We start from the raw sequence: 26,785 nt of genomic DNA, 5'->3' as shown, positions 1-26,785 counted from the left end.
TAAATAGAGCTTTAAACCAAGCAACCAGTGTTTTTAAAGGATTCTTTTGCTTCCTCAAGTACCTTGATCACATATGAAAGGCCTTTATTTCTCTAGTGTTCATTAAACTTATCTTCAACTAGATTGTGATCAGAATTGGCATCAGAGAATATACTGTAAAGTTGTAAGACCTCTCAAGAACTTTTTAAATGCTTTTGGAAGATGTCAAGTACCGAAGTAATAATAAAACACTGATAGAGCATTAAAAAGATAAGTTCTTATAATGGAATGAGGTTTTGTTCTACTGCCAATTTTTTTTTTCTTAAATAAGGTTTTGCATGGTACAAAACTTTTCCAAGATAGAAGCTACCAATAGTGATACACACAAATGAAATCAGATTAAAAACAAATTGGAGCTCTAAGGAGATCATGTTATACATTTTGATGGCATGCCTCTCAACGGAAAAAAAAGCAAAGGACTTAGTGAAGTTCTGTGAGATTCATCTAAGTAGGCTTGACCATCTGGTGAACTAAACTTTGATGAACTGTATTAACTTCAGAAGGAGAGGAGCCAGGGACCAAATCCAGCACACACTGATATCAATAGAAAAGCTCACTCTTTCTGTAGTAGGCTTGAGATCTGGATGAGGCTCCAGCGTGACCTCTGCGTGCTGTGGCCCACTGAGATCAGTGAGGAAGGGAGGTACCAAGGGAACCGATTCTCTAAGTAGTGCTAAGTTGTAGTATCCCTTATTTTCCTGTCTCTGCTGGCTTCTAGGGAATTTGCACATCCCTCTTCCTGGCAACAGGAAGGTCTGACCCCCAAATTCAGCTGTGCTATTGGCAATATCATTAAAAGATCTGCTCAAGAGGACTTCAAGATGTCCAACTGCACAGCAAGATAAAAAGCATACCATAGCGCAGACTTAAACACACCAGTGCTATGGCACGCACATTTTCTGTCACCACAGCTCACTGAACATATTCCAGCACACATGAGAAGAGCTGACTCAGGATCTGTGCTGGCTGGTTGGGCTGCAGCATGATCAGGGTGGTAGTCCTCGTGATCAGGGTGGTAGTCCTTCACCCATAATAAGCATTAAGAGGGCAAAACACCTTCAGCCATTTCCCTTCTTCATGGAGCTCAGGTGCTCAACAGAAACCCAGATCAGGGCAAAGAAAGAGAAAGGTGGGCAGGTCTGGATGTGAGAATGGCATCTCACCTTCTCTGTGGGAATTTGTTATCTCTACCTGTCTGTTGAAGCAGGCTTGGATTTTAAGCAGCAACCTGGTTGTGTTTCCTAGACTTTTTCATGCTTTGCAGTTTCCTTAAATTGCTAAGACAAGGCAGTTGAAAGTCCTGAACCTCTGACGCATGGCTTTTGCACTTCTCTTTTGTGAGTCAGATTACCTTCAAGATCTCTGTTGGGGAAGGAGTACACACTTCATGCCATTTTGTGCCAGTGGTTCCTTTGTTTGACCTGGTTAGTTTGTGCCTGTACTTATATGGTTGCTGGTATTGTAGATCCAAACCCCATCAAAGTCAATCACTATCTTCTTCTAGACTTAAGTGAACTTTGGGTATGCCCTTTAGCAGGCATGAGTTCAAGCTAATCTGCGCAGCAGTGGGAGGGGCTTTGTCTTGTTTATCTTAGCTTTATGAAGTTACCTTATATGTCAATTTTTGCATTGTGGGATGCTTGCTGAACATCACTGAACTAAAGTTTTCTGCATGGTTCATTTAAACATGATGGGTAATTAGAGACTTGCCTGAGTTTGCAGTAGTCAGCGCTAATATGACCTTTGGAAAAAATGTTTAAATAAAAAACAACTGAAGTGAAATATTAATCCCTTGAACTTAATCATGAGGATGGCTCCATTAACCTCCCATTGCATAGTACTACTTAATCCAGTAATAGCAGTACAGACAACAAGAGGAGGTTTTTTTCCTTTTAAGTTCATCGGGAAGTAAAAAGCTTCAGGCTATTTTTAATTAGGTTGAACCTCTGGGCAGTGCTGCTCTTAGATTAAGCTATAAAGTTTTTAAGAGTTGCAGTTAAAATTCCACACTAATTTTGCTTCTTAAGTAAAAGAAAAAAAAATGTGTGTTGTGTAATACAGCATGAAATGATGAGTAGTGGTGGGTATTTGGATGAAATAATGGTGGAAGTGGAGAGCTGTGAGGATAATAGTAATATATAAACATAGAGCAGCCATAAACAGTATCAGACTCTGTATCCTTAGTAGCAATGATACATCTCCATTTGATGTTTATTATTATATACATCAATATATAAATTTGAATTGAGCCCCAACTTTTTGTCATTGTTAAACTCAGCCTCCAAACTTTCCTGACATTTGGAAGCACAAAGGCCAAGATACTGAACCATCATTTCTGGAAGATGGAAAATGAAAGACAGTAGCTCTGTCTCCGCTGTTAAATTTCTGCCAGGTTCTGAATGGATTTTTTTTCATTAGCTTGTTATGTTAGAAAATAATGGGTCAGTCCCTAAATTGGCTCATCATTTAGGGACAGTCAATGCACATCTCTGCTAACAGTAAAGAGGAAGCCAGATTCATGCTGTTAATGAGTTAGGAAATATTTTGGAATAGCCTTCATTGTTACAAGGGATTACAGAACTGCAACTACTTGAAAAGATTTTCAAATAAACTTCTAAGGCTTTGATCTTTATTCAGAGTGTGCTTGCTTTCTAGTCTAAAAACATTCATTTTTAACAGGATATTAACAGAAGGACTGACTGCTCTGTAATTTTCCAAGCAGACTTTTCAATGAGGCTCCATCCTGCAGAGGCTTTCTGATATGAAGAGGTATAGTCAGTACAAGGTAAACTTCAAAGTGCAGCATAAGGCTTTATCAGTGTGATTATTTTTTGAACTAATGATGGCTTACTTCTAAAACTCCATGCAGTTCCCTGACAATTATCAATGACATGGAAATTACAGTGAGCGTGTACCTTAAGAAACATGCTATCTAAAGATACACAGACCTCAGTGTATGTATGTTAGGAGCTCTTATTACTCGAAACTGCCTTGAGCGTCTGGGCTGAGTAGGAAGGGCAGAGCAGGGTATCGCAGTGAAAGGAGGTGCCAGACTTAATCATAGGGTGACTGTTCCTTTTCCATTGAGTAGCACAGTGATGCCACTAGAGAGAGACAGAGAAATAGATTCTTTATTTCCTTTTCATTGTCATATTTGAGAATAAATCTTTGTGCTAGGAGGGAATTTTCTGCCATACTGATGGGACCTGTTAGAGATGTCCTGTCAAGAGTCAGACACAGGTGACACTATAATTATCTGTTAGGAAGGTGGATGTGAGAGACTGAAAAACACTTTCTTAAACTGTATTCAGAGTTCAGTTTAGACAAGGGTCCAAAAGCTGTGGTGTGGGTTTCACCATATTTTTTTCAGATCTGTACTTCGTCAGCTCCTGAGCCCTTACACAGGAGACCTTAAACACCTGAAGCTTTCTTTCCTTGTCTTTCTCCTCTTTCAAAAATAGCCGGACTCTCTTGCTCTGGGGGACAGCACCACTTTTAGGCAAACCACATTATACATAAAGTGGCCCTGCGAATTCCAGGGCCCACTGGAGACATCCTGCTTGACTGCTGTGGTGCTGCACGGCTCTCAGAGTCCCGCATTCTCTGGTCCACCCGGGATTTGAAATATTTCTGGAATATATTGTTGCTGTTATAACCTCAAGATGTCATTTAAAAGGAGTTTCCAAGGAACTGTTATGACCTCTTGAGCTGAGAATTACAACACTGCTACTCTTCCAAGGCCTGTACTGTTGGACGGTCAGCCGCCTGTTTACAGGGTGCCTTGGAGGCATCGTGGAAGTGGAAAAAAATCACTTGTTAGAAGGTAATGGATGCACTGATTTTTTTGTTGTTGTTGTTTGTTTTGAAGACAGTATCCAAAATATGGACAGCACTTTATAAAAGGACCAGTCAAGAAGCTCTATTTGAGCTATGTCACTAGTTATTTACCCTGGATCCACCCCAATAAACTAAGGGCAGTATCTGATGATAGATGAGACTTCAGTGGAGTTTCTCTGGATTTGTTGCATTGAAACTGAGCAGATTCTCTTTTGCTTACAGGGAAGCTGACTTACTCCAGTGATAATGAAAAAGAGCAGAATCTAGCCTTAAAACGTTATACATGCTCATAGAGGGGGGGGGGTGTTCCCATTCATACTAGCTCTAATTATCCTTATTCATATGCATCATGAGATGCATAGGTCACGTATTTATAGAGTCATCAAAAGAAACACTTGACAGCTTAAGAAAGCATTTTATCCACAAAAGGAAACAATTACACAAAACAGTCATCAGAAAGAAGATTCCAAGTACAGAGCAGGGCTTTGCATGAGAATAAACTGCTGTACTGATGAAGAAATGGGAAACAAAAGTTATTGTGAAGAAAATCCTCCCATAGAATTCCGTACAAGCTATCTCTTTAAAGAAAATGCAAGAGATCTGAAATTACTACTAATAATAAAACTGCCAGTAGGAAAAGATCACTAGTTTAGGCTTTTGCTGTAAGGAGCTTCTCTAATTCAAAAGTTTTCAGCAGAGGGACAGTACAGGCATATGTACAGATAATGTATGTATAACCTGGGCAACATTGATGGGCATCTCATTACTCAAACATTTATTTTTTGATTAGCTCTTGGAATAGATGTTGATTTACTACACAGAAAGAAGATACCAGTTTCTTTACGAAGTGTTAAAATCTAGGAGCCCACGTCCCAGGTTTCTTCACAGTCCCATTGGTTTAATTGAGGTTGCAGTTAATAAAGGTGAGACACAGACTGATGAAGGCCCTAAGGTTACAAGCTAATGCCTTGATACAGCAGATAGTAAAGGACTCATTTGTATGGGGACTCATCGAACATTAGGGAGGCATAGCAAATCATCTTTGCTTTAATAGGAAGAGACACGAAGCTGCAACATGGGAGATAACAGGGGAAGTTGAAGGGGGAGTATATGAATAGGGGAAGATAACACAGTATACAGTTTCTAGACTCCTTAGCTTGTGACATGCTTCAGGTGTTACAGTGAGTTTTTTTCAAGCCCATCTTGGGACAATTTCAGAAGGAGAGTATCTGAACTGTGCAACCTGTTGACATGGAAAGGCAGGGGTGGCAGTAGTGGATCAGTCAAAAATACAGCTACTCCTGAGCAAGCAGCCCTGGTCGCAGGAACAGCATGGAGACCTTGTGGAGTGGGAATATTGCCTTGGTGTGTTAGACCTTGTGTGAAGGACTAGGGGAGCTTCATTTGGGAGAGAAAGGGTGTGAGGTGGGGCTGGCAGAGAGAAAGTCCTGGAATTGGTGTCCTTTTTGTCTGTCATGGTCTGAAAAGTAACCATTATTTGAAAGTGCAGTGATGGGCATGCACTGAGACTGAGATGTCCTTGTCTGAGGACAGGAATCATTAATGGGAGCTTTCCAGTCACTGTAAACACATTTCCCACACCAGCTGTCATTTACCTAGTGCAATGCTGTTCCTTGCACCGTCTCTGATACCGAGTGCCCTTAGGTTTTCTTTAATGATTCCACGCTTCAGCATCTTTTGAGATAAAACCTCAGCTACCTGAATAGTTTCATTTCATGCTTAGCTGTATTGTCCTTGAGTAGCTATGTTAAGTCCAAATGTTAACGTGGTGGCATGTTCCTTTATGCACTTGCTTGCAGTCGCTGGGAGAAAAAGAAAAAAGAGAGCATTTAGGTGCTCTCTGCATGTGTAGACCTGTTAATTCCTTTCCGAGGCTTGGATAAACAGCTTCCCAAGAAACTGCATTTCCCAGCTGCTTTCTTTGGGCCATTCTTCCAGATGGCAGAGGTGGGTATATTGGTTTTGGAAAGGTCCTGCAGAGGAGTCCCGGGTCTCCTCAAACCCATCATCCTCACATGAAGTCACTGTTTTCTGCAGTCCCCCGTAGCACACTGAGTGCTGCAGAGGGACTGTGGCCTTGAGGCACGAGGACAGCTAAGCAGTGGTTACTCCTTTGCCTTCCCAGCAGAAATGTGCTTAGTGGAGGGAATAACATGGTCCTTAATAAGAAACTCCTTCTGTTTCCAATTAAACAAAAATTGCTGCCTATAAATCACTTGATCCCTGAGCTCTGTTCCTCAATTTCACGCTCCCTGTTATTGAGCCTCCATCTGCTTTTAACAATTCTTGCGACTCATATGTCTTTTAATGCTGTATCCTTCCAGAATGGCTTTCTAATTAAGTAAGCTCTGAAAATGAAAAGCAGCAGAACAGCAGCTTGCTTGCTCTCTGTACCCTTAATCTGGGAGTCCTCTCTGTGCTATTTTGGAAGCTAAATTGAGGTCACTGACATTATGCATATTTGTTGTCTGATGCAGTCTTAAAAGCCCCAAATCCTCTATTCAAAATTATCTTTAGGCACATGGGTCAAACATTTGCAGGAAGAAAAATAAGTATTTGGAGCTTTAGCAGATTTAGAGAAACAGGGGAGTACTGAGAAAGGGGCCACAATCTCAGACCAGTATTTCTGTTGCAATATGCTTTCACTGACCAGTGAAAAGATCAGTGTTGCTGCTGTTAAGAAAATAAACAGTTCCAATGACACGTGAAGAGGGAAATGGGAGCTTTGCTAAACAGAAATATCCTGTAGAGTTTGCATTCCCCCTTTTGTTACGAATTGTGTAGCAACCAGTTATTGCCTCTTGTCAAAATACATTCTGCTGAAATTGTACAGAAGAAATTAATGTAGTTGACTTTCTCATCAGTAAAACAAAAAGAACAGGTACTGTTTATCTGGAATTAAATACTACACTGCATGTGGGTAGTGCCACGGTAATTATGGATACAAATTAGTATCACATTTCAACTGGTGAATAAATACAATAACCAAATACCAAACAAAAGAGGCATTATTTTGATATTTTGCTGCCCTCTGCCTCAAGGGGCAATAACGCAATTTGAACATTTCTCACATTTGGAATCAGAACTCAGAAAATGTGAAAATGTTTTTAAAAACTTGAGAATGAAGAATTTGCTGTTGGAAATGTCAGAGATTGTTGGAGATAACAAATTGATTGGACCTCAGAGTGCATTTTTACCTAGATTGTTGAGCTAGGATATTTGGATTATTTTTCATTCATAATTCACTGTATCATTCAGGGAAAGAAAATGTGTGATTCAGGGAAACAAAGTATTTATGAATAATACAAAATAAGATGGATTTAAAAGGAGAGGTAAAAGAAACACAAAACTAAAAAAACTGGCTTTAGGGAAAAATTGCAAGTGGAATGGAAAATGTGAGACTTAAAAAAGTTTCTTTGGAGTCATATCAAATTTTTGCAGTGGTAGAACTTCATCAAAACAAATATGGCCGTAATTAATGTTTTTGATTCAACAAATTGCATTTAGGTGGGGTTTTTTTCACCAAAATGTGTAACTAGTTGTATTTCATGCATAACTTTCTCAAAACATTTTTGCTTGAAGATTAATTCTTTAGATGCTTTTTAAGTAGTGACCTTCCATTATTTTTGAGTTGAAAATATATTTCTAAAAAATTGTGAGCTGGAATGAATCTCAGTCCGTGTGGAAGTGGGTTGGTTTTGCATCAGACAACTGCCTCTGGCATGGGATTTTACATCAGGAGAATAATGCTGTGAGGTCACACCGCTGTGCAGACCAAGCATGCAGTATCTCAAGCTCCATGGGGAAGGAGGAGAGTGGAAAATTGTTTGGAAAACACTTTCATTACTAACTTCCGAAATGCCACTTTTAAGGTACAACGGGAAGGAGCAGCAGTGTTCACGTTAACAGCTTCAAAGGTGTTGCTGTGGCAGGAAGGGAGATGGGTTGGACGTGTTTTCCCCCACAATTTCCCTTTCCCTTGGGCTGCCAAAGTGAGGGGAGGGGGGTCAGATGGAAGCAGTGCTGCTTATCGGCCGGCTGTGTTGCCGCATCTTGTCTTCAAGCCATGGAGGCTGGCTGCAGGGTAGATGCAGTAGAATTTCACAAGGTACTGGCAGCAGCACCAGCCCACGGAGGCATTCCCAAATTTCCTATGTGTGTGATAGGGAGTTTTAGTCCACTGGTTGTTTTTAATGCACACAGTAAGTTCTTTGCTCCTGACACCTGAGGTCCTAGATGCAGTTGCCGTTTATGTTTGTGTGGATACCTACTTCCCATGGCTTGAGCTACTGCAAAACTTTTCTTAACTTTGCTCTACATCTGAAACTTCTGATAGCTCATTATTAGATTCTTATACTTCATTGGCCCAGCTTGTTTGCTTTTCCACAGTTATCTTAAAACAATCCTGAAATGAAAAAAAAAAAAAAAAAGAAAGAAAGATTCTGCAGAAGGAAAGATGTATTTCAGGTAGTGAGAAGGGAGAGGAGTTCAGTATTTGAAGCTTAAACTTGGGGACAAGATAATATGAAAAACTGTAATTGTGGAATAATTAAGGATTAAGGGGTTTAATGTATTTATTTTCTTTTTTAATGTTTCTAATTTTTTTTTAACTTAAACACTCCATGTGAACTGCAGCCCTCCTGGTAACTTGTGTTGGCAGCATGTTGCGTTTTTCATGTGATCGTTTTATTTTTGTTCTTGGTAGAAACAGAAATTCATGAGATCACATTGGAAGTATGCAAACGTCTACAGGGGCTTGATCAGGATAGTCTAAAACCACAATTTCTGCTTCTGTAATTCTTTATTGATCACAGTTACTGTTTTTAATGCTCTGGTCACTATTTTAATTCTACGTTATGCTATGTTATTTTGGTAGTTTTAATAATAACAGCTAGGTATAAATGCTATAAATAGTTTTAATAATACCATACCTTTCCTCTTCTGAGTGCTTTTTCCTTGCTTTAAGCTGAATGACCATATTGATTTTCCCCTTCCACTTTCCATGGAAGGGTTGCTGAGGCCTTTCTCTGAATGATGACCCTTTCTGGAAAGCAGTAGTAGCCAAGGATGCTGAGGAGCCCTTTGAATTGGGAGGGAATATGAGTCGATCAGCTCGCTGGCCGCCAGGAGCTCTGCTCACTAAGGCACAGCCTTAGGCATGTAAAGTCCCGCTCATTTTCTGTCCCTATGGCTAGGGGCTGCGTTGGTTGTAGTGAAGGTTCAAAGGATACAGTGGCATTCATCCAGGGCACGAGGGTGCACGAGCCCAAGCCCCTCGGTCACCCACACTGCTTAATGGCTGGCTGAAGTCAAAAGGGTCCCTCAGGCATGGCTTCCCTATGGAAACCCTTGTGGGGTATAGCTAACAGAGGCAGGACAGTCGCGGTCAAAACCTCACCATGTCTGCTGTTATTTTGAGCAGGACAACTTGGTGGCCTAGTGCTCCCCACAGCCTGTTGTAAGCCTGTGCTGGTGTATGTCTAGTTTGATAAGCTATCATATAAACGGCATGGAGGAGAGGCCTTTCAAACCAGAGGCAGCTGAGGATGGCACCTCCCGAGCTTTGATCCCTACCTAAGCTTAATTTCTCTCCTTCTTCTGTATTTTGGGGATAATAATACTGATACTTACTCATTTTGTAAAGCTGAGTAAGTATCAGCTGATGTTTTTTAACTAGCACTGTTGGGTAAAAAATAAAGGGTAGGTAGGTAGAAGCATACATTCAAGAATTAGAGCTTCTGGCCACAGCCATCAAGAGTGACTAACACATTCATCTCCTGTCCCCAAGGACCTCACTGCAAACACTTAATGATGGTTCCAAATTTTAAGCTATTACCTCATTGCCTGTAAGTAAAGTACATGGCAGTATGATTTACCTGAACAAGAAATAATGTGTCCAACCCCTTGTGGGATACTAAAGCCGCATGGAGGTGACATTAATAAGTCGTTTTTATTGGGGTTAAAGAGAGGACAGAGGATCTGTAGGAGGGCAGACAGTGAGACAACAGAAGGAAGAAGGTTGTTATGTGTTAATGGGAACAGTGGTCCAGATAATGATCTGCCCGTCTAATCATCAGTCTCATTTTCCCCCCCTTGTCTGGCTCCAAAATCCTAAAAGCAAGTGTAAGTCACCTTGTTTAGTAGCTAGAGAGCAGAGAAATCGGGATAGGTGGACTTGTGATGGGAAGCAACCCAAGGGGACAGCAAACTGAACAGTAAGGCCACACAGGGACGGAGTCTGGTGGGGTGCTGGTTGTGCAGTCTTTTATTTACACACACACACTGACATGGCAGTTTGTCATGCCATCAGCAAGTCAGATAAAAGACACATGACTACTGCTACTAATGGGAGGGCAGCTTCCCATTAGTGAATGAACTGTAATGTCCCTGTAAGGCCACAGAATATGGTTATCATTCTCTAAGAGAAGGATACTGAGGCTTTTAAAAGAAAAACAGCTGGGTTTTTTGAGCCAGCTGGTTTTAAGCAGAAAACTTCCTTCTTTAACCTTGACCCACAGGTGTTTGCCAGCGTTGTGCCTGGGGCTGGTGGTTTAAGGAGAAACACGGCCAATGCACTGTGAGACTGTCACGGGTTTGCAGGCCCCAGGCTTGCTGAGGAAGACTTCAGTGAGGGGTCAGGTCTGGCAATGGGATGGCTGCGTTGCACCCAGGCTCACCCGTTGTGCTCTTCATTACAACTGGAGTCCTGTGTGATAGCTTGGTGGTCAGGGAATAGGCTCTGAGGTACTCATCTGAAGCCAAGCAAGGGGAAAGACTGACAGTGCCTTTGAAATAAAAAAGAAAACTAATTTTTACACACTGTTGCAGTTTTAATCAACCTTCCTTGTCTACTGTCTGCTCCTTCTCAACTAACTTCAACCTTCTCATGATTAGATATCTGTATAGACTGTCTCTGGAGACAATGAAGAGAGACAGGTAGCTCCAGATTCATGTCATTTCTATTAAACGCTCAACTTCGGGGGGATTATCCACTGGAGGCGCTTTAGGAGGTGAATATTAGACACTATTGCTATCTAACAATATGCTTATGGTTGCACTGGGTTCAGATAACGTTCAGTTTCTGAGGGATTTCAAATATTTCTATTGCTCTTAAACCTAATTAAGCAAATCAAGGTTCTGAATGAACTTGAGAGCCAGGACACTTTATCTGACTTTTGATTTTACATACCTCCTTGTATACCTGAGGTGCCCAGAATTCACAAATTCAGTAATTCCATGTACGACAATGAGGTGGGGAGCTGCAGCAGCCCATCTCTGACTCAGACACTCCTTATAAAGAAATTCATGCCCTTTTATAACCCTGTGTCTTCCAGTGCTTTGGAGCCTTTCCCACAATTCCTAGATTTATGAAAAATATTGTATGCAGAGCTGCCTCTCCATGCAGGAACTGTAACTGGCTTTGTGGGGTGCTCGGACACTGCTGCAGATCTGCATCGGCAGCCCAGGGCCTGGCTGCAAACACTCCCGAACAGGAAAAGATGATGGCACTTGGCGTGCATGGTGCACAGTGTGCTCGGAGCCCACTGGCAGGCACTGCCTCTGCCATCGCTGCTGTTTCAGATTAACCCAAGGAATGTTTTGTCCCACATTTGGCATAAATTTCCCTCTAACTGTGATAGCATCTTTGGGTAATTGTCATAAATAAACAGAAGGACTCATCTTCCGCTCCCTCCCTCCTGTTTTTTTAAGCAGTGAGGATATTTAGTAGTGAACTGTAACTGAAAGCATGATTTCACCATGATGGCTGACCTTTTGCCTAGAACGTAATCTTTGGATTTGCAATATGACCTATGTGAGTGCCATGCTGCCTTCACTCTGAAGTAGTGACCAGCACAGATGTAGCCTCTTGGTGGTTGAGAAGGTCACTGGGCAGCAGGAGTGGAGTCCTGGGGCTGCAGGGCCCTGGCTGTGTGCTGGGCAGTGAGGCATGATCAGCATCGTTTGTGGGTTTTTCCTGCCAACCATGCTACAGCACTGTTCCTCGGATAATACACATACTCTTGGAAGCATTACCAAAATGGAGACAAAAGGAGGATCCCTTCAAAAATTTGTATGTAGACATAAAGCCAGAAAACAAAGCAAGTTCAGGAAAAAAAGAAGGGCACCGCATGAAAGAAGGGTCTTACGGTAGTGATTGTCTTAACAGTTGATGCAAATACATGTTTTAGAGTCAGGATGTATTTAATGGAACCATTTGTGCCTCAGACCCGGTGTTAGTCAGCACTGTGTCACTGAGGTGGGAACTGAGGCCAGAACAGCAGGAAAAACTGCCAGAAACAAGGCAGGAAATGAGCTTTAGCAGGGGAACCAAAAGGAAAAAGCCAGAACTTAGATCTTGAGGAAGAAAAGCTGCAAAATTTGTCTAATTAAGGAATGTAGAACTAGACCAGGTGAGCTAAGGACGTTGATTTGCACATCAGGAGAAAGGAGAAGAGGCTTCACAAAAAGAAAGTCAGAGATGCAGGATGAAAACCAGGACAGAAGCATGGGGAATGGGATTGGAAGGGCTCAGAGGGAGGGGTAGCGGTAAAGTCACATGCTGTGGACAGGTCAAGGATGGTAAGACTAGTATAGGGCCTAATGTTCAAGTGAAAATTTGTACTGCCTGTTGAGAGCCATTGCAATAGAGTGAAGGAGACTTGAAACTAGATAGGATAGACTCAAGCATAGAGCTGAAGGATCAGAATTCATAGCACCTTTATGCCTCCTGGAAAAAAAATACAGCTCAAAATACAATTGCCTAAGAAACTATTGCAAAACTGCTGCAGCTACAGTTAGCAGAACCTGACTCCCTCTTTTTAAGAAGGTGGGTGGATGGATGGTTGGATGCATGGACGGACGGATGGATGGAGCAGGTTTGGCTTTGGAACTCACCCCTTTTGCTTCCTGCCGTGCTTATATTGGTCGTGATGAAAAATTGGCTTTGTCTTCAGCTGAAACTTTCATACACATTAACTTTTTTAAATAACGGGTCATGCAGATCCTAATATGGGCACTAAAAACAAAGGCTATACAAATAAATACTGGGAAAGGACCCACAGCTTCCTCAAGACCGATAGCCAGATTTCTTTCTGCATGCCTTTTGCATCCTGTTGATGATATAACACTTTTTCCCCAGTAATGTCCAAGACACATACTGTATTAATCAGATAATGTAACTTTCCATGATCTAGCCCTAAGAAATGTAATTTAACTTTTTTTCCCTCCCTCTTTGACTCCCTTTGACGAATGACTTTTTCCTAATGGTTTCTCCAACCCAAGAAATCTGGCAAAAGTTATTATATTGTTCTCAGAGCAACGTTTGTGGTGTGATCAATGTGTGATTAGCTACCTGAAGCTTAATAAAGGCCTTGCTCTTTCAAAGGCTTATCCGTGATCCATACTGCACATGAATCGGAATGGCTTGTGAAAGCCAGTAGGAGTATGGACACCAATACAGCTAAATCCACATATATGTTAAGGACTTGGGTACCCCAGGATGGTACCCAAAACCAGCCTTATGCACAAATGAGTGCACATTCCTTCAGCTTTGCAATGACTGCATGGAAATCAATAGGCGTATTGAATGTGTGGCGCTAATAGGAAAAAGAAAGGAATATATTCTTGCGTCCCGTAAAAATGCGTTCTTAATTTCGCCCCTGCCTCCTGTGGTACGTTCCCCATACTGTAGCACCAGTAGCATTAGATACACCTGAAGACAGCTTGTCTCTCTTGTTGTAGTTGCAGGTGGAACTTGATCAGGAATATCAAGACAAATTCAAAAGACTGCCTTTGGAAATTCTGGAGTTCGTACAGGAAGCCATGAAAGGGAAAATTAGCGAAGATGGAGACCACAGTTCTGCCCCTTCTTCCCTGGCATCTGACAGTGGAAAATCAAATCATAAACCTCTGCAAAGTGAAGAGGAATTGGAAGAAGATAATCCAGAAAAAGTGTTTGATACTACTTTTTAATTGCCCAAGAAACAATCAGTGCGCCAGGGCGCACCACTCCCCAGCTGCCGTCTCTGCTCTCCCAATGTGAGCTGCCACTGAAGCGCTTCGGGAGGCAGGAGGAATCTGCATTCAAGTGCACATTTCCCAAAAGGAACATTTTATAAAAAGTATTGTGCAAAGGTCTTCATTCTCATTCTTCATCTTATTATTATTCTAAAGCTTAGTGCAGTTGTAATGGGAAAATTAATGTTAACCATCCTCTCCCCTGTTTTTTCTTTTTTTTTTTTTTTTTGGCCAATTTACAATGAGTAATTTTCTGGCCGTGTTCACTGTTAAGCATGTTTAATGAAGACCAGTGTATTGTGCAGAGACGAATGTGTGCAGATTTCCTTTTGAAGTGCCGGTGCAAAGTGCTCCAAACTAATACAGATCCTAGAGAATATTATAACAGTACTTCATCATATTTGTTTCCTTCTTTATAACTGCACCTTGACAGCTGTACCATCATTTTACATTTGCACTGAAACATGTAATCCTTTTTAGCTTTGCAAGCACTGGTGGCTTGCTGTCTTGATATTAAGTTTATCACATGGAAAGAAATGTAATTGCTGCTGAAAATTCTCGGAACTGTGGGGACAAGAGGAAAACAAAGAGAAGAACTCTGCCTGGAGATTGTCGGTGTCTGTGTATGTCTGTGTTTGTTACACTGTGTGAGTGCATATATGTTTGTGTATATATATATATATATCTATATGTGCACACACATCCGTCTATATACACACACGGCATGTTTCTGTTTGAAGTCAGCGTGGTCTCTTGGCCAAATGAAATGTTTCAGGGATACGTGAGTAGAGAGAATCTTTATGAAAGCTAACATCTGGGTTATACTGCTATAAAATAGTCATTGAATCATAAAATTCTTTTTGTGGTGTTAGTGTTGTAAATCAAAGTAGTTTTAGAATATAAATTTGATATATATTTTGCAGACTCAAAAGTATTGATTTTAAGTATCATATTTTAAGCTTACTGAATTTGATAGGATTATAAAATGTTTAGGACTACAGTATTTGAAATTTAACAGAATCTTCCATTATTTTTGCGACTGAGGTTCAGTTTTACTAAGGTCTGAAATTTAAAAGCAAAATATAAAAACCTGATCACTGTTATTTAAAAATGTATATTAATCCATTTAACTGACTTCTTAAAATAAGAACAATCAAAGTTAGTGTACTGTATGATATGCATGAGAGAAGTAACAGCACATTTTGAGAAATTTGTATCAGACGACAGAGAGGCTTTGTGAAAGTCAGGATATTTGAAAAGGTAAAGAAATGCTATTCTCTGGATTCCCATAGTAACAGAAATAGGAATTATAAAACATTACAGACAGATTCTTATTTGTACCCAAGCCAACACATAGCGCTAAAGGCCTTTCCCTCAGCCGTGTAGTGAAGAGGCGTCTTAGGGCAATGGATAAACTAGCTCAAAAGACATAGATTTGCATCGAGAGGCTTGATCCTGCAAACTCACATTTTCCTGCGCACCGCTGTGCTCAGCACGACTGTTCTGGGGAATAACATTCATGTGCATGCTTGCGAGATTGGGGCCTTACTTTGTATTAAAAAGCAATCCGAGAAAGCAGTCAAGGGAGGCATTTTAATACATTGTAACAGTTAAGTTACTTTACTTCCATTCCCTCAGGATTTTAGTACTTTAAAATAACTTATTATTTTAATTTAAGCAATAAAATATAAATCAAGCTTAAGTTTTCAGTTAAATAATGGTGTGTATATATATAAAGTTCACATCTTGGAAATCAAACAGTATTTTGATGTTTCTTTTTTAAGCTTAGAGCAGAAAGAAAGAAAAATTGCATATTGTTTGGAGATCATATTTTGGATTAAACTATTCTGGTTTACGATGATGAAATTAGTGAACATGAAATTAAAAAATCTGACTTTCATCTTAATGCTAGGAAAGGTGAATCCTTTGTTAATCCTTGTTTTGCACTTTGAAATCAATCTTAATCACTCATTGAAAACGTAGAGAGTCAAGATGTAATGCTGCATTTTATAAAGTAAAAATGACACACTGTCTAAATTATTAAAAGAATAAACTGATAGCAGTGTTCACAATAAAACTGAAGACTATTACGTTATAGAAACCATTGTACAGCACAGGCTTTTTGGTAAAATCTTAGCTCCTTTGAATTTCAGCACTATGTTCCCGTGGACTTCGGGGGAGCCAGGACTTCGCCACAGTCTTCAAAGAAACTTGGGCAAATACCAGTTAACCTTTTATTTATATTTAAAAATAAATAAATATACCGGTTGGATTAAATATACTATTCAGCTGTAGTCATTTTACAGTACATTTGTATTTGACCATTTCCTGTACTCACATTTTTTTATATCTGTACAGTGCCACTTTCTGCAGGTGTAAGGTAGTGTGTAATACTGTACATCTTGCATTGTTCAAACTATTTCAGTGAAACAGATATCATTTAATATTGATATTACTTGAACTAGAGTAAGATAATGAAAAAAGGGTCTTTATGATGTGCAAGTCTTGTGCCTTTTATGTATTTGCCTTGTTCTGTGTTGAATGTGTGGAAATGCTGTATCGTGGACTTTCTGCTGTATAGAATAGAGCTGTCTATATTAAACTAGGTCGTGCACTTCAGATATCTTTACACTACTGAAAATAGCTTGGTTTTGGCAGTATAAACAGAATTTTAAAAATTCTAATGAAGGCCAGACATTTTAGATTTAACATGTTCATAATTATGTTAATTAATGCTCATGTATTAGCTAAACATTCACTGAAAGATAACTAAAGGGACAACATTGCTTGCCTTTCTTTGAAATCAGTGTTGCTCTTATACATTGTATTAATAGTGTCTGTGATTGATTAGTCCTTGATGATTTGCTTTCAAAGTAGGATGAAATATTTCAGTTAACATGTACATATTTTTCAGTTCCTCAATCTATGATTGTTTCAGAGGCATAATTCACATTTTTGTAAAAATTCTATGCAATTTTGTGGCATGATGTTTCTTCCACTTGTAATTTTACGTGCTTACATTACAGATCCAAAGGACAAATAAAAATTTCTTAACACAAGATGGTTGTTTTCTCTGTTCATTGACTCAAAAAGCCTCAGTTGACTCAGGAGACCTTACTGACCTTGAAGACCTTTACCCTGGCCCCTTTGCTCCTGCGAAGGGCAGTGGCACGAGGAGTCGATGAAGTTTCCCTGCAGGCTCTTGTGTTCACAACGAGAACAAGAAATTGCATGTGCCTGGGCACCCGCCGCCCCTCCCAGAAAAATGTGCATTTGCCAGTGCTCTAAAACAATGGGAGACTTTTTCAAAAAGTGCACAGCAGCCAATGAACTGGTAAGAAAATGTATTGGGTTAGAGGACAGGCTTTTGTAGAATAGCAGTTGCATGATTTTCAGCCATACTGGTAAACTACCTTGACAAATTAGAGCAGCCTTACTTCTCTTCCACTGCCCCAGCTGTTTCACTGATCATCTATGCAATTATATATGTGCTGTGAAATGTACCTTTGCAGGGGCCTTCCACTGAGAGCACTGAAAAATAAATCTATTCCATTGGCTTTTGACTTTCCTTTCCCCATTTAATTTACAATGTAAAAAATTATCTCTGGGAGAAGAGATAAGCAGGTATATTAATCCAGTGTACTAAGGGATACACCTATTAAAATAAATAGTCTCCAAGGCAAGTAGACTCAAATTGCTCACTAGAAGAGGTGTCAGGAAATGGGGTCTGATGAGGGGGATGGACACGGCACAGCTAAAAGCAGGCAAGGAAGGGAGGAACAGAGCTGAAAGCCGAGCCCCTGAATTTGACAGAGAGGAGTAAGCCTAGGACAGAAAAGGAGCAGGGGGGAAAGCGAAAGAAAAGAAAAACAGGGATGTTTCCTTCCCAAAGGAGGAGCAGTGGGGTGTGAAATCAAGAGCAGGGTTCATCAGGGCCCCATTAGTGAGCTGCCTGTCGTGTAGCGAGGCAGGCGAGGGGAGGCAGCATGGTGGTGAGGATTTGGGGAGGACGAGGGGGAGACAGTGACACCGAGCACAGAGGGAAAAGCCAGGAGGCCATGGGAAGGATTGGGAAATAGCCCTCGGCTCCCACGGGGCTCAGTGAGGCAGGATTCTCACAGCCGGCCGAGCAGGCGACCTTGGCATTTGTTGTACTTGGGCCACAGGAGACTGACTTGGCTGCTGAGGAGAGAGGGCGACAGGCTGGGATGTGTGGAAGAACAATTTGGAGGCCGACCACGGGGAAGATGGTGTTAACGGAGGCCAGGCAGCGGGTCCAGAGCTGCGTGCTCTCATGCAGCTGTGGACACTACGTGAAGCAAGCCCATTGGGTTGCTGAATCTTCAAGTGGGTTCTGCAGATGCTCCTGGTGATGGCCAGAAGAAAACCAGCCTCACTACAGCAGCAGAAGTCTGCTACTATGAGCTAGGGAAGGTGACCAAAGACTTCACTTAGCCCTCTAAGTGGATGCTTTGGTAACTACTGCCAGTGCCAGGTTCTACCACAAGTAATTGATCCTCAGCTTTATGAGACTAACATCATTTCCTTCACAGTGATGAAGCTTCCAGGCGAGGGCTGGGGGCTGTCTGGATCCAAGTGAGGTCTGGGGGTGGGCATTGGGGGACATCACTGAGCAGGGCAGGAAGAGTTTGGAGGGGGTGAGCAGGCTAAAGGGCCATACAATGAGGCCTCCTAAAACCCAGGCATGCAGTCGAACCCCAGGAAATCATTTTGAGGTAAACAGCTGTACCTTTGAAAGACATGAATGGGGGTTTAAACCCACAAGGACTACATTGTACCCTCAGACTTCAGGAGAGCTCTGAGTGTGGGAGCTGTGCAAGTCAAATCTGCCAGCCCTGGCTGAAGCACTCAAGCTCATGAAGCCACTAAGTTTCAGCTACAAAATTCAGGTCAGCATTTCTTACTGACAGATTGGCTTCAACAACTGCATTTGGCTTGTTTGGGCACTCATTCAAAGACATCTTGCTTGCTCCAGTAACTGCAGAGGGAGTAGAAGAACCTAACTCTACATCTGAATTTCACTTCTGACATCAGGCATCGAGGAGCCAGGTAGTTTCTGGCTATGGTAGTGTTACTTAATGTGAAAACAGCTAAGTCCTCTCCTGGATTTAGCCAGAAGACACCCGAATGCCAAGTGAGACCACTTCTGTGACCCTGCCATTTCCCATGGAGTTGAAACAGTTAATGCCGACCTCCCTTCCCAGCTCTGCCCAGACATGAAGCTTCCTTAAATATGCACAGCAGGATTTGCTTGGCCATCATTAGGCCTAGGTCCTCCTCAGAGTCAGGGAATTGGCCTTACTCTTCTCTTCTTTAAGGGGTCAGCAGGAGAAAGAGGAGTCTTTGTGCAGTGAAGAAAGAGCTACTTAGCAGAAGGGCCAGGGCAGGAAATTAAAGCCACATGCAAAAAGCAGCAGGTGATGGTCCCTAGTGAAGTTAAGGAAGGTGACTGCAGAAACACATTTTGGGATTAGAAGAGGTCCTCTAAAGAGGGAGACTCTCTACTGGTGTGCAGTGGTAGGGCAGTTGGCTTGTGCTGCTTTCCAAGACCTACTTCTCTTTCACTTCTTCTGAGTGGGTGGGTTTAGAGGTTCAGTTCTCAGGTTCCTTGGGATCAGTGTCATGGGGGTAGCATGACAGGAAGGTCAATCTGAGGGAAAAGAACCTGAAGAAATGAAAAATCCAAGTGTTCAGCTTGCAGGTGATAAAGAAGAAAATATTGGAGGTAACACCTTGACTACTGTATAACTGATACAGTTTTAAAGGCCTGGGATTTGTGGAATGGTGGGCTGCAAAACATGGCAAGAAGTGCTAATTGTTTTGGCTGGATCCAAACCAGAGCAGGTAGAAGGGCTTTAAGTAGCACTGGAGGAGCCAAGCTCTAATTAGGAACAAATTGAAGCAAACTTGATGAATGTGAAGAGAAGAAATTTAAAACCTGCTGCTGTATCAATGGAGGAAACCTGGCTAATGAGCAGAAGAGCTTGGCAACTTCCATCATCGAGAACTGTAATGTAATCAGTGTTACTGAGCTGCAGTGGGATAATTAGCCTGTTCAAATAAGTTATTACAGCCTGCGTAATGGGGATCAAATAATTTAAAAAGAAAAAAAGGTTGGGAGGGGGTAGATTGAACTTTGTTCTTTTCTTGGGTAAGATGAAGTTTAGTTGGTAAATGTTGATGCATTGATCTAATCTACTGATGGCAGGAGCTGCGAGCAGGGCAGGTGACTTGCCTTCAGCTGGGAAGAGGTTACAGGTGTGAAATGCTCTGTCCATGTTTTGTACTGGCATTTTCAGGAAGATGCAGAGAAAAGCCAGCTCTGTACACTCCCTGGGCTGAAAGTTGGGCTTCACAGAAAAACCACTGGAGGCTGGTGGAAAGGCATTACACCAGCCAACAGATGGAAGCTGGAGGCAAGCAAGTTAAAGACAGAGCACAATCTTCTTTATTTTCTTCCTTTCTGCACAAGCACACCAGAGATGATGAATTGTAAGTACAGACAGAAAAAGTGGATGATGCACTGCATAGGATGGTGTCACATCGTGTTACTCACACCATGTGGTCAGTGTGGATGCAGAAGAGAGGAATGTGTTAGACAAGCCAGACCAGACAATCTCACAGCATCTCCTGGCCTTAAAGTCTGTGAATCTTACCACAATGTTCTTCTCTTGGAGGGGGTTTTTCCCTCCAGGAGGAGACTTTCACATATGATCACCTAAAAGGTTGTGATTCCCTTTGGAAAGGCTTTGTAATATCCTCTTAATTGCCAGGGTCAGTAAAGCAACCCTGAGCGTTGTCTCTGTGGCTCAGCCATATGGGATGTCTCCCAAAAAACAAGCCACCTCTCTCCACGGGTGTAAATCAGCAAAAGCGTGGTATCCCAGGAGCCCTTGGCAATAATTAAGGAAAGTCAACCCAAGTGCTCTCACGGCTCGCCACCAGCTGAGCAGAGCAGATGAACTCCCTGGCTGGAAGCTAACCCAAGCCATAAAGTCCGTGGTAAGATGCATCTCTGACTCATGGAGTGCTGCCTGTTGGCCTCAGGGAAACAGCTGGAGACGCAGCCCCAGCGAGGAGGAGGAGGCAGTGGCCGTGGCGTGCCGCAATTTCCATCCAAGGGTGCAATGATCTCAGCAGAGAGCTCAGTTCCTCGAGCCTCCCTCTCCATCTAGGGGAAAAGCCTTTCCTGATGAGAAGGGACTTCTAGAAGTAGGAAACAGCCTGTGTTCCCTTCAGTAAATAAATATTATGCCCTGCTTTCACTTTGCTGCTGCAAAATGCTCCCTCTGGTCATTAAGCCCAAGACAGCAGCCCGACCGTCAGCAGGGCTGTTAGCTGCTGTGATTTATGAGCTGGAGGAGACCAGAGAGGCCCCTTCACGCTGTCGCTGCCTTCTGTGCCTCACTCAGAAACCTGCAGGCAGCTGCCAGGCCCAGCTGCAGAAGGAGGGAAGGGGAAAGGTCCTTCCCTGCTCCCCAGGAGGTATTTTTCTGCGGAAGTGCTGGGTGGGCAACAGGGCTGGTAGCCCCTCAGCAGGGCTGGGGATGGCGCAGAGCTGGTGCAAGTGGCACGTGCTGTCCTACGTCACCTGGGTTTGTACCACACAGGGAGTGATGCCGTGAAACGCTGCTGTTTCACAGCACCCTGGGCAGTGCAGGGACCCTGGGCAGTGCAGGGACCCTGGGCAGCACAGGCTCTCTGCTCACTACATGCTGCTGAGAAACCCCACGCTGCCTCTCTTGTGCAGGACCCAATTTAGCCCAGTGCTTTGGAGCATTCACCAGTGAGTGTCTCCTACATCCTGTTGCTATTAGCTCCTTTTATTATATTAGGGCCCTAGAAACAGGAAGAAAACACCCTGGTATCGACTTGATAGCAAGAAAATAATTGCTCTGCTTTCCCTGAGGAAATCCAGCTTTGGGTGTGTGCTCTCCCTTTGCATTGCAGCTTTCCATGAAAAGCAAGTATTTTCTATTGCCATAATTTAAAACCTGTATCTGGCTTTACAAATTCCTGTTCCCTCAGCCCGGTGACAGATCAAGGAGCTGTGATAACTTTCTTGTGTCAAAGTAACTAATGAGAAGGAAATTATCTGGCTCTCTATGGAAATGCTGTTGTTCTCAACTCCTTGGGGGATGCTGCAGGTCCCCGCCTGCAAACAGACACCACGATGTGCTGTGTGACAGCTGTGGACCAGGGCACCAGCGGTGCCAGACGGGGCCAGGGCACAGGGACAGGCATTTGCCAATGTTACACATGGTGATAAAAATCTTGGGGTTTAACAGTACCTGCTTCACTATGGGTTAAGGTGAATTTGACACTTATCATTATCTTGCTTCTTGGAGTTAATACAGCTAAACGTTTCTTTTACACGTATTCCAATCACTTACAAGCATTGAGATAGTTGCAGCAAAGTACTATTTGACTATATATAGCGCTACCTTAAAAAACAGGTGTATAAAAGCCAGCACAAGCCCTGCATGTGAAATGAGAAGGAGCTGGTTTTTACACAAAGCGATTCCTCCGGCAGATTCCTGGGTTGCACTTTCATTTTCAAAACCTTTCCCATCTGTTGGCACTAGCTGACGCTCTGCAGCAGCCTCTGCAGAAACCCAGGCTGGAGGAGGCGAGGGGCAGCCTCACTGTCCCTGGCAGAGGACAACCTTCAGGCAGGACCGGGCAGACCTGGTGGCCTCTGGTCCTGCTCTGCTGACAGGCAGCGGGTTGCACTTGCGTGCTCTGCTCGACTTGCTAGTTTGCAGCCCCAATCCTAAAATGCGTGAAAACTGTATGATGTTTGATCTAATGTATTTGCAGTGCTGATGTGCAGCACATGTCCTATTTCTTCCCCATTCACTTGGTTTCCGAGCACTCTGGAACATCACCAGAAGTAAAGATCCACCTCTACAAAATAATGCTTATAACTTTTTGTTCCAAAAGGCGATTTCTTTGATATTTCTTGAAGAAATACAGAGGGAATTTCTTGAGCAGCCTGTCTAATCCAATTCACAGATTGAGGGGGATTCAAAACATCTCTAGGTGCACAAAACACCCAGCCTTCTTCCCTCCTGGATCTTGCCGCTGTGCGTCATGCCTACTGCTTCCCCCTGGCAGGACCTCAGCCACCCCTCTAGCCAGGCACGGGGGCTCCTGGGGCTCTGCCTTGTTTATTCTGGGTTGTGATGAGGCACCCATGCAGGAACGCGGGAACCTTGGCCTCTCCACCAGTGCATGTCTGCCTGCTGATGGGTAGCATCACCACAGCATCACCACAGCATCACCTCCGCACCATGTGCTCTCGCTCCCCTCGTTAGCTCCCCAGTTGGAGCAGTGTTGTGAGCTCTTTGTGCTACAAACGTCTTTAAGTGTCAGAATTTACTAGCCAGGTATTAATATTGATTTTTAGCGTATCTGGAATATAGACTGAAAAATCCAATAGTGGTTTTTATGAAGAGCCGTTTCATACTTTCATAATAGAAGTCAGAAAATGCCATCAATTACTGGGGTCTCTTCAGGGGAACTAATTATTGTGCTATGCATACCTAGTCTGAAAACTTAATAATATCTCCAGATGCTACTAAAAGTCCTTTGGAGGTCTTACAGCCCACCAGGGAACCCTCTGCTCTGTTTTTTTTCTTTTTTTTTAAATGAACCATCAAATATTCTGGGAGGGAGCCGGACTGGAAACCCTGCATTCACACAAATTCAGGGTGGTATTGTTCCCTTTTGGAGGAGAGGGAGGATATTTATTTTATTTTTTTAATCCGTAGATCATCTTAGATTTGCTTTAGGTCAACTGTTTCAGGGTGACTGCCCATTGCCAGACACTCAGGAAACTGCTGATAGATCCCTCCATTTCCTGTGAGAATTGTCCCAGTTGTAGCAATTAACAGGCAGCTTTTGGCATGTTTTTTTGCGGTGAGGGAGGTTATCCTAGCATTAGGTAGAAGGCAAATGCCAACAGAGGCAAAGCTGTGTTAGTGACTCCTTGCATGAATCCAACAAGATCCTGGGGGAGCACTGGGTATTTTTTACATTGGCTGCTTGACAAACGCCCAGCAGAGCAACAGGCTCCACCCCAGCATAAAAGCACTTTGGATGATTGTGGTCAAGTTGGGTAAATTGTTACTGGAGTATTTCCCCTCTTTCAGAGCTACAGGTACCAAGGGCTGTTGCAGTCTATGGGAATGTATATCAGAAAGAAACTGGAGTTTTGCAAGCTCACAGCAGAAAAGGCATCCCGCAGTCCTCTGCAAAAGCCAGAGGTGATGTATTGCCCATGAGAAGACAAACCAGAGCCATGAACCATGCTCCTGTCTTCCCCCATTTTCACTTCCAGATGGCCATTACGAAACAAAGAAAGAGACATGAAGTATGTGCCTGAGCCTGTCTCAGATGACAAAACCATGCTGGTGGATCATGCTAATCCCTTCATGTCTGGACCCCAAGTCCTCTTGGGTGCATTACTCATCCCTATGGCTCTCCAAAGAACTAGATTTTCCTTTAGATGTCTGATTTTGCTGAAAGATCTGAGAAGGGCTCAAAGGCATAAATTATTTTTTCCATAGCCTATGCTAATGTATGATCCTTAAATTGCCACCAGATCTGCCTCCTTCAGATAGTGGAATGAAAATAATACTGTGCTCACCCCAAGCCAAGAAGAGGATCTGGTCCAAACCACATCATCTTTCAGCAGCCCAGCAGCATCGTGGATGCAGATGGTACGAATGCCTGGAGAAATGCAAGTGCTGGAGGATCAGCACTCAGTATCAGCCACTTGAATTAATTTCTTGTAACAGTCCTCAGAATTGGGGCCAGGTTTGTAAGGATGTAAGTCTTTCAGTATGGTGTAAATCAGTGTAGTGTGTACACTGTGGGATGATGGTATCAAGTAGGGCAGGAGTTGGTTTGTTCTTCAGTACTACCACCCACTCAAAAACCAAACTGGGACATTCATGAAGCTTTATTTAAATAAAGAATTCGTTTTTATTTGTAATTGTAAGAATTATCCCCAGTAATATTACTGGTGCTTACAGCAGTTACTGGTTGCATGCTTGCACCTTCCTTGACAAGCAGCAGAGGTGGGACCATTTCTGAGCTGTGAAATGGAAACTGTTTTGACATGACTCTAGGAGATGGTACTTCCAAAAAACCCAATAAACATCATAACACCTGCAGTAAAATTAGAGTTAGCGACTCTAAATCAGTGAAGGCCACAAAACCACTAACACAGGGAGATGTAGAAGACAGGTAACTAATTAAAAGCATGCAATATTTATACAAAAGGGGGAAAAAGAATGGAGGATGTTTCTATACAACCATTTTGGGCTATCTGTCTAGCTAGCACTCCTTTACCACATCAGAAATACAGGCACCAGCCAACAGCGCCTGATCCTGCTTTCCCTGGCAAAATTGCAATCTGCCACCGGTTACAGCAGGAGCAGGACTAGTCTTACAATAAATCACATCAATTTACCTGGCAGCTTTCCATGGGAGCCACACTGTGGCTTTGATTGCAGATGAAGCCTATTCAGGCATGCTGACAGCCGGGCACTCACAATCACGGCGGCTAGATTCGGGCTAAATCTGTGCTCTCCCTATAGGAGACTTGTAAGGCAAAAGAAGCGCAGGCACTGACACACCATTTAGGCACAGATCTGCCAAGACCCCTCCTATTGCCACAAAGATATTTCTGCCACATGTTGGCAAAAAGAAAAGCATATTAATTCAATAATGAAATAGTGATTGCACCATCCTCTTTATTGTAACCGATGAAAAGGCTGTAATGCAAATTGTTGTGTGAAGTTGCTTGTTCTAGCCAATGTTTTGGCACGTTACACTCCTATATAGGCAGCTTTTAAATATTAATCATTGAAAGCGTTTTGAGAGTTGGATTTCAGTGGATTTTAACTGATGGATTGTCATGGATATTAAATACTCAGCCCAAGTTTCAACATGAGGGTGTTAGCGGTGAGCTCGCACCATTACTTCTGACTGGTGGCTGCAGAGATTGACAGCTGAGACTGCACATGTGAGAAACCCTTTTCTTAAGGGTGTATCCATATGAGACAGGCCCTGTGGGCTCACAGGTTTGTATTGCTATCCATTACAATAATTGATTCCTAGCCAATGTCTTTGATTAAAACAAAAGAAAAGCTTCTGCTTTTCCCATGTTCGCTTCTAGAGGTTTGAGATGCAACCTACCATTCTCAGGAGTTTATTGTGGTGGCCAAGTAGGACTTCCCACGGACAAGAGAAGATACAACTGGAAATGCAGAGAGCTCCTTGTTCAACACTAAATTATGCCAATAACATGGGTTGATTTGAAATGGGTCTCAATGTCGCTGAGCCAGCAGTCATCTGCCTGTACCCTGAGACAGTGATCAACCTGAAAAATTATATATCCATGTTATCCTGGGATCGGAAGTGTTTGCATTGACTGTATTTTGAACTAGTTGTCAAAGCTGAACAATACCAGCTCTAAGAGCTATTGATAGCATATGACCATTTCAAAAGAGAAAGATTTTGCAAGTCTTTTGTATGTGCATTAATATTAAATTCTCCAGAAAATTTCAAAATGTGAGTTTGCAACAGGTCCCCCATGACAGGACATCCCCCATGAGAAAGAATGAGAGGGGAGAATGTAGCTCAGCAAAGCTGACAGTTTAAATATCCCCAGAGAAAAACATAACCAAGGACATTATTTTTGTGTATATGCCACATTTGGGGGAGGAGGTTGGGTTTGTTTTGTTAAGCAAATGACCCATGGCACTTCTGCAGAGAAGATAGATTTTAGACAGCAAAATTGTGTATCTCACCTGGGATCAGTAGTCTATCGAAATAGTTG

General features: G+C 42.5%; 1 protein-coding gene across 1 annotated transcript in view; it reads left to right on the top strand.

The window, feature by feature from the left end:
* Positions 1 to 13,869, top strand: part of PLCB1 (phospholipase C, beta 1 (phosphoinositide-specific)) — a 409,303-nt gene extending 395,434 nt beyond the window's left edge. Inside the window, exon 32 of the mRNA XM_010575057.1 lies at positions 13,639 to 13,869. Within this exon, the coding sequence (XP_010573359.1) occupies positions 13,639 to 13,869 (231 nt within the window). The remainder of the gene's footprint in view (positions 1 to 13,638) is intronic.
* Positions 13,870 to 26,785: the final 12,916 nt, after the last annotated feature.

Source organism: Haliaeetus leucocephalus, unplaced genomic scaffold, assembly GCF_000737465.1.
Source record: "Haliaeetus leucocephalus isolate CR32 unplaced genomic scaffold, Haliaeetus_leucocephalus-4.0 Scaffold450, whole genome shotgun sequence".
Lineage (NCBI taxonomy): Eukaryota > Metazoa > Chordata > Aves > Accipitriformes > Accipitridae > Haliaeetus > Haliaeetus leucocephalus.
This window is presented reverse-complemented; position numbering and strand designations above follow the sequence as displayed.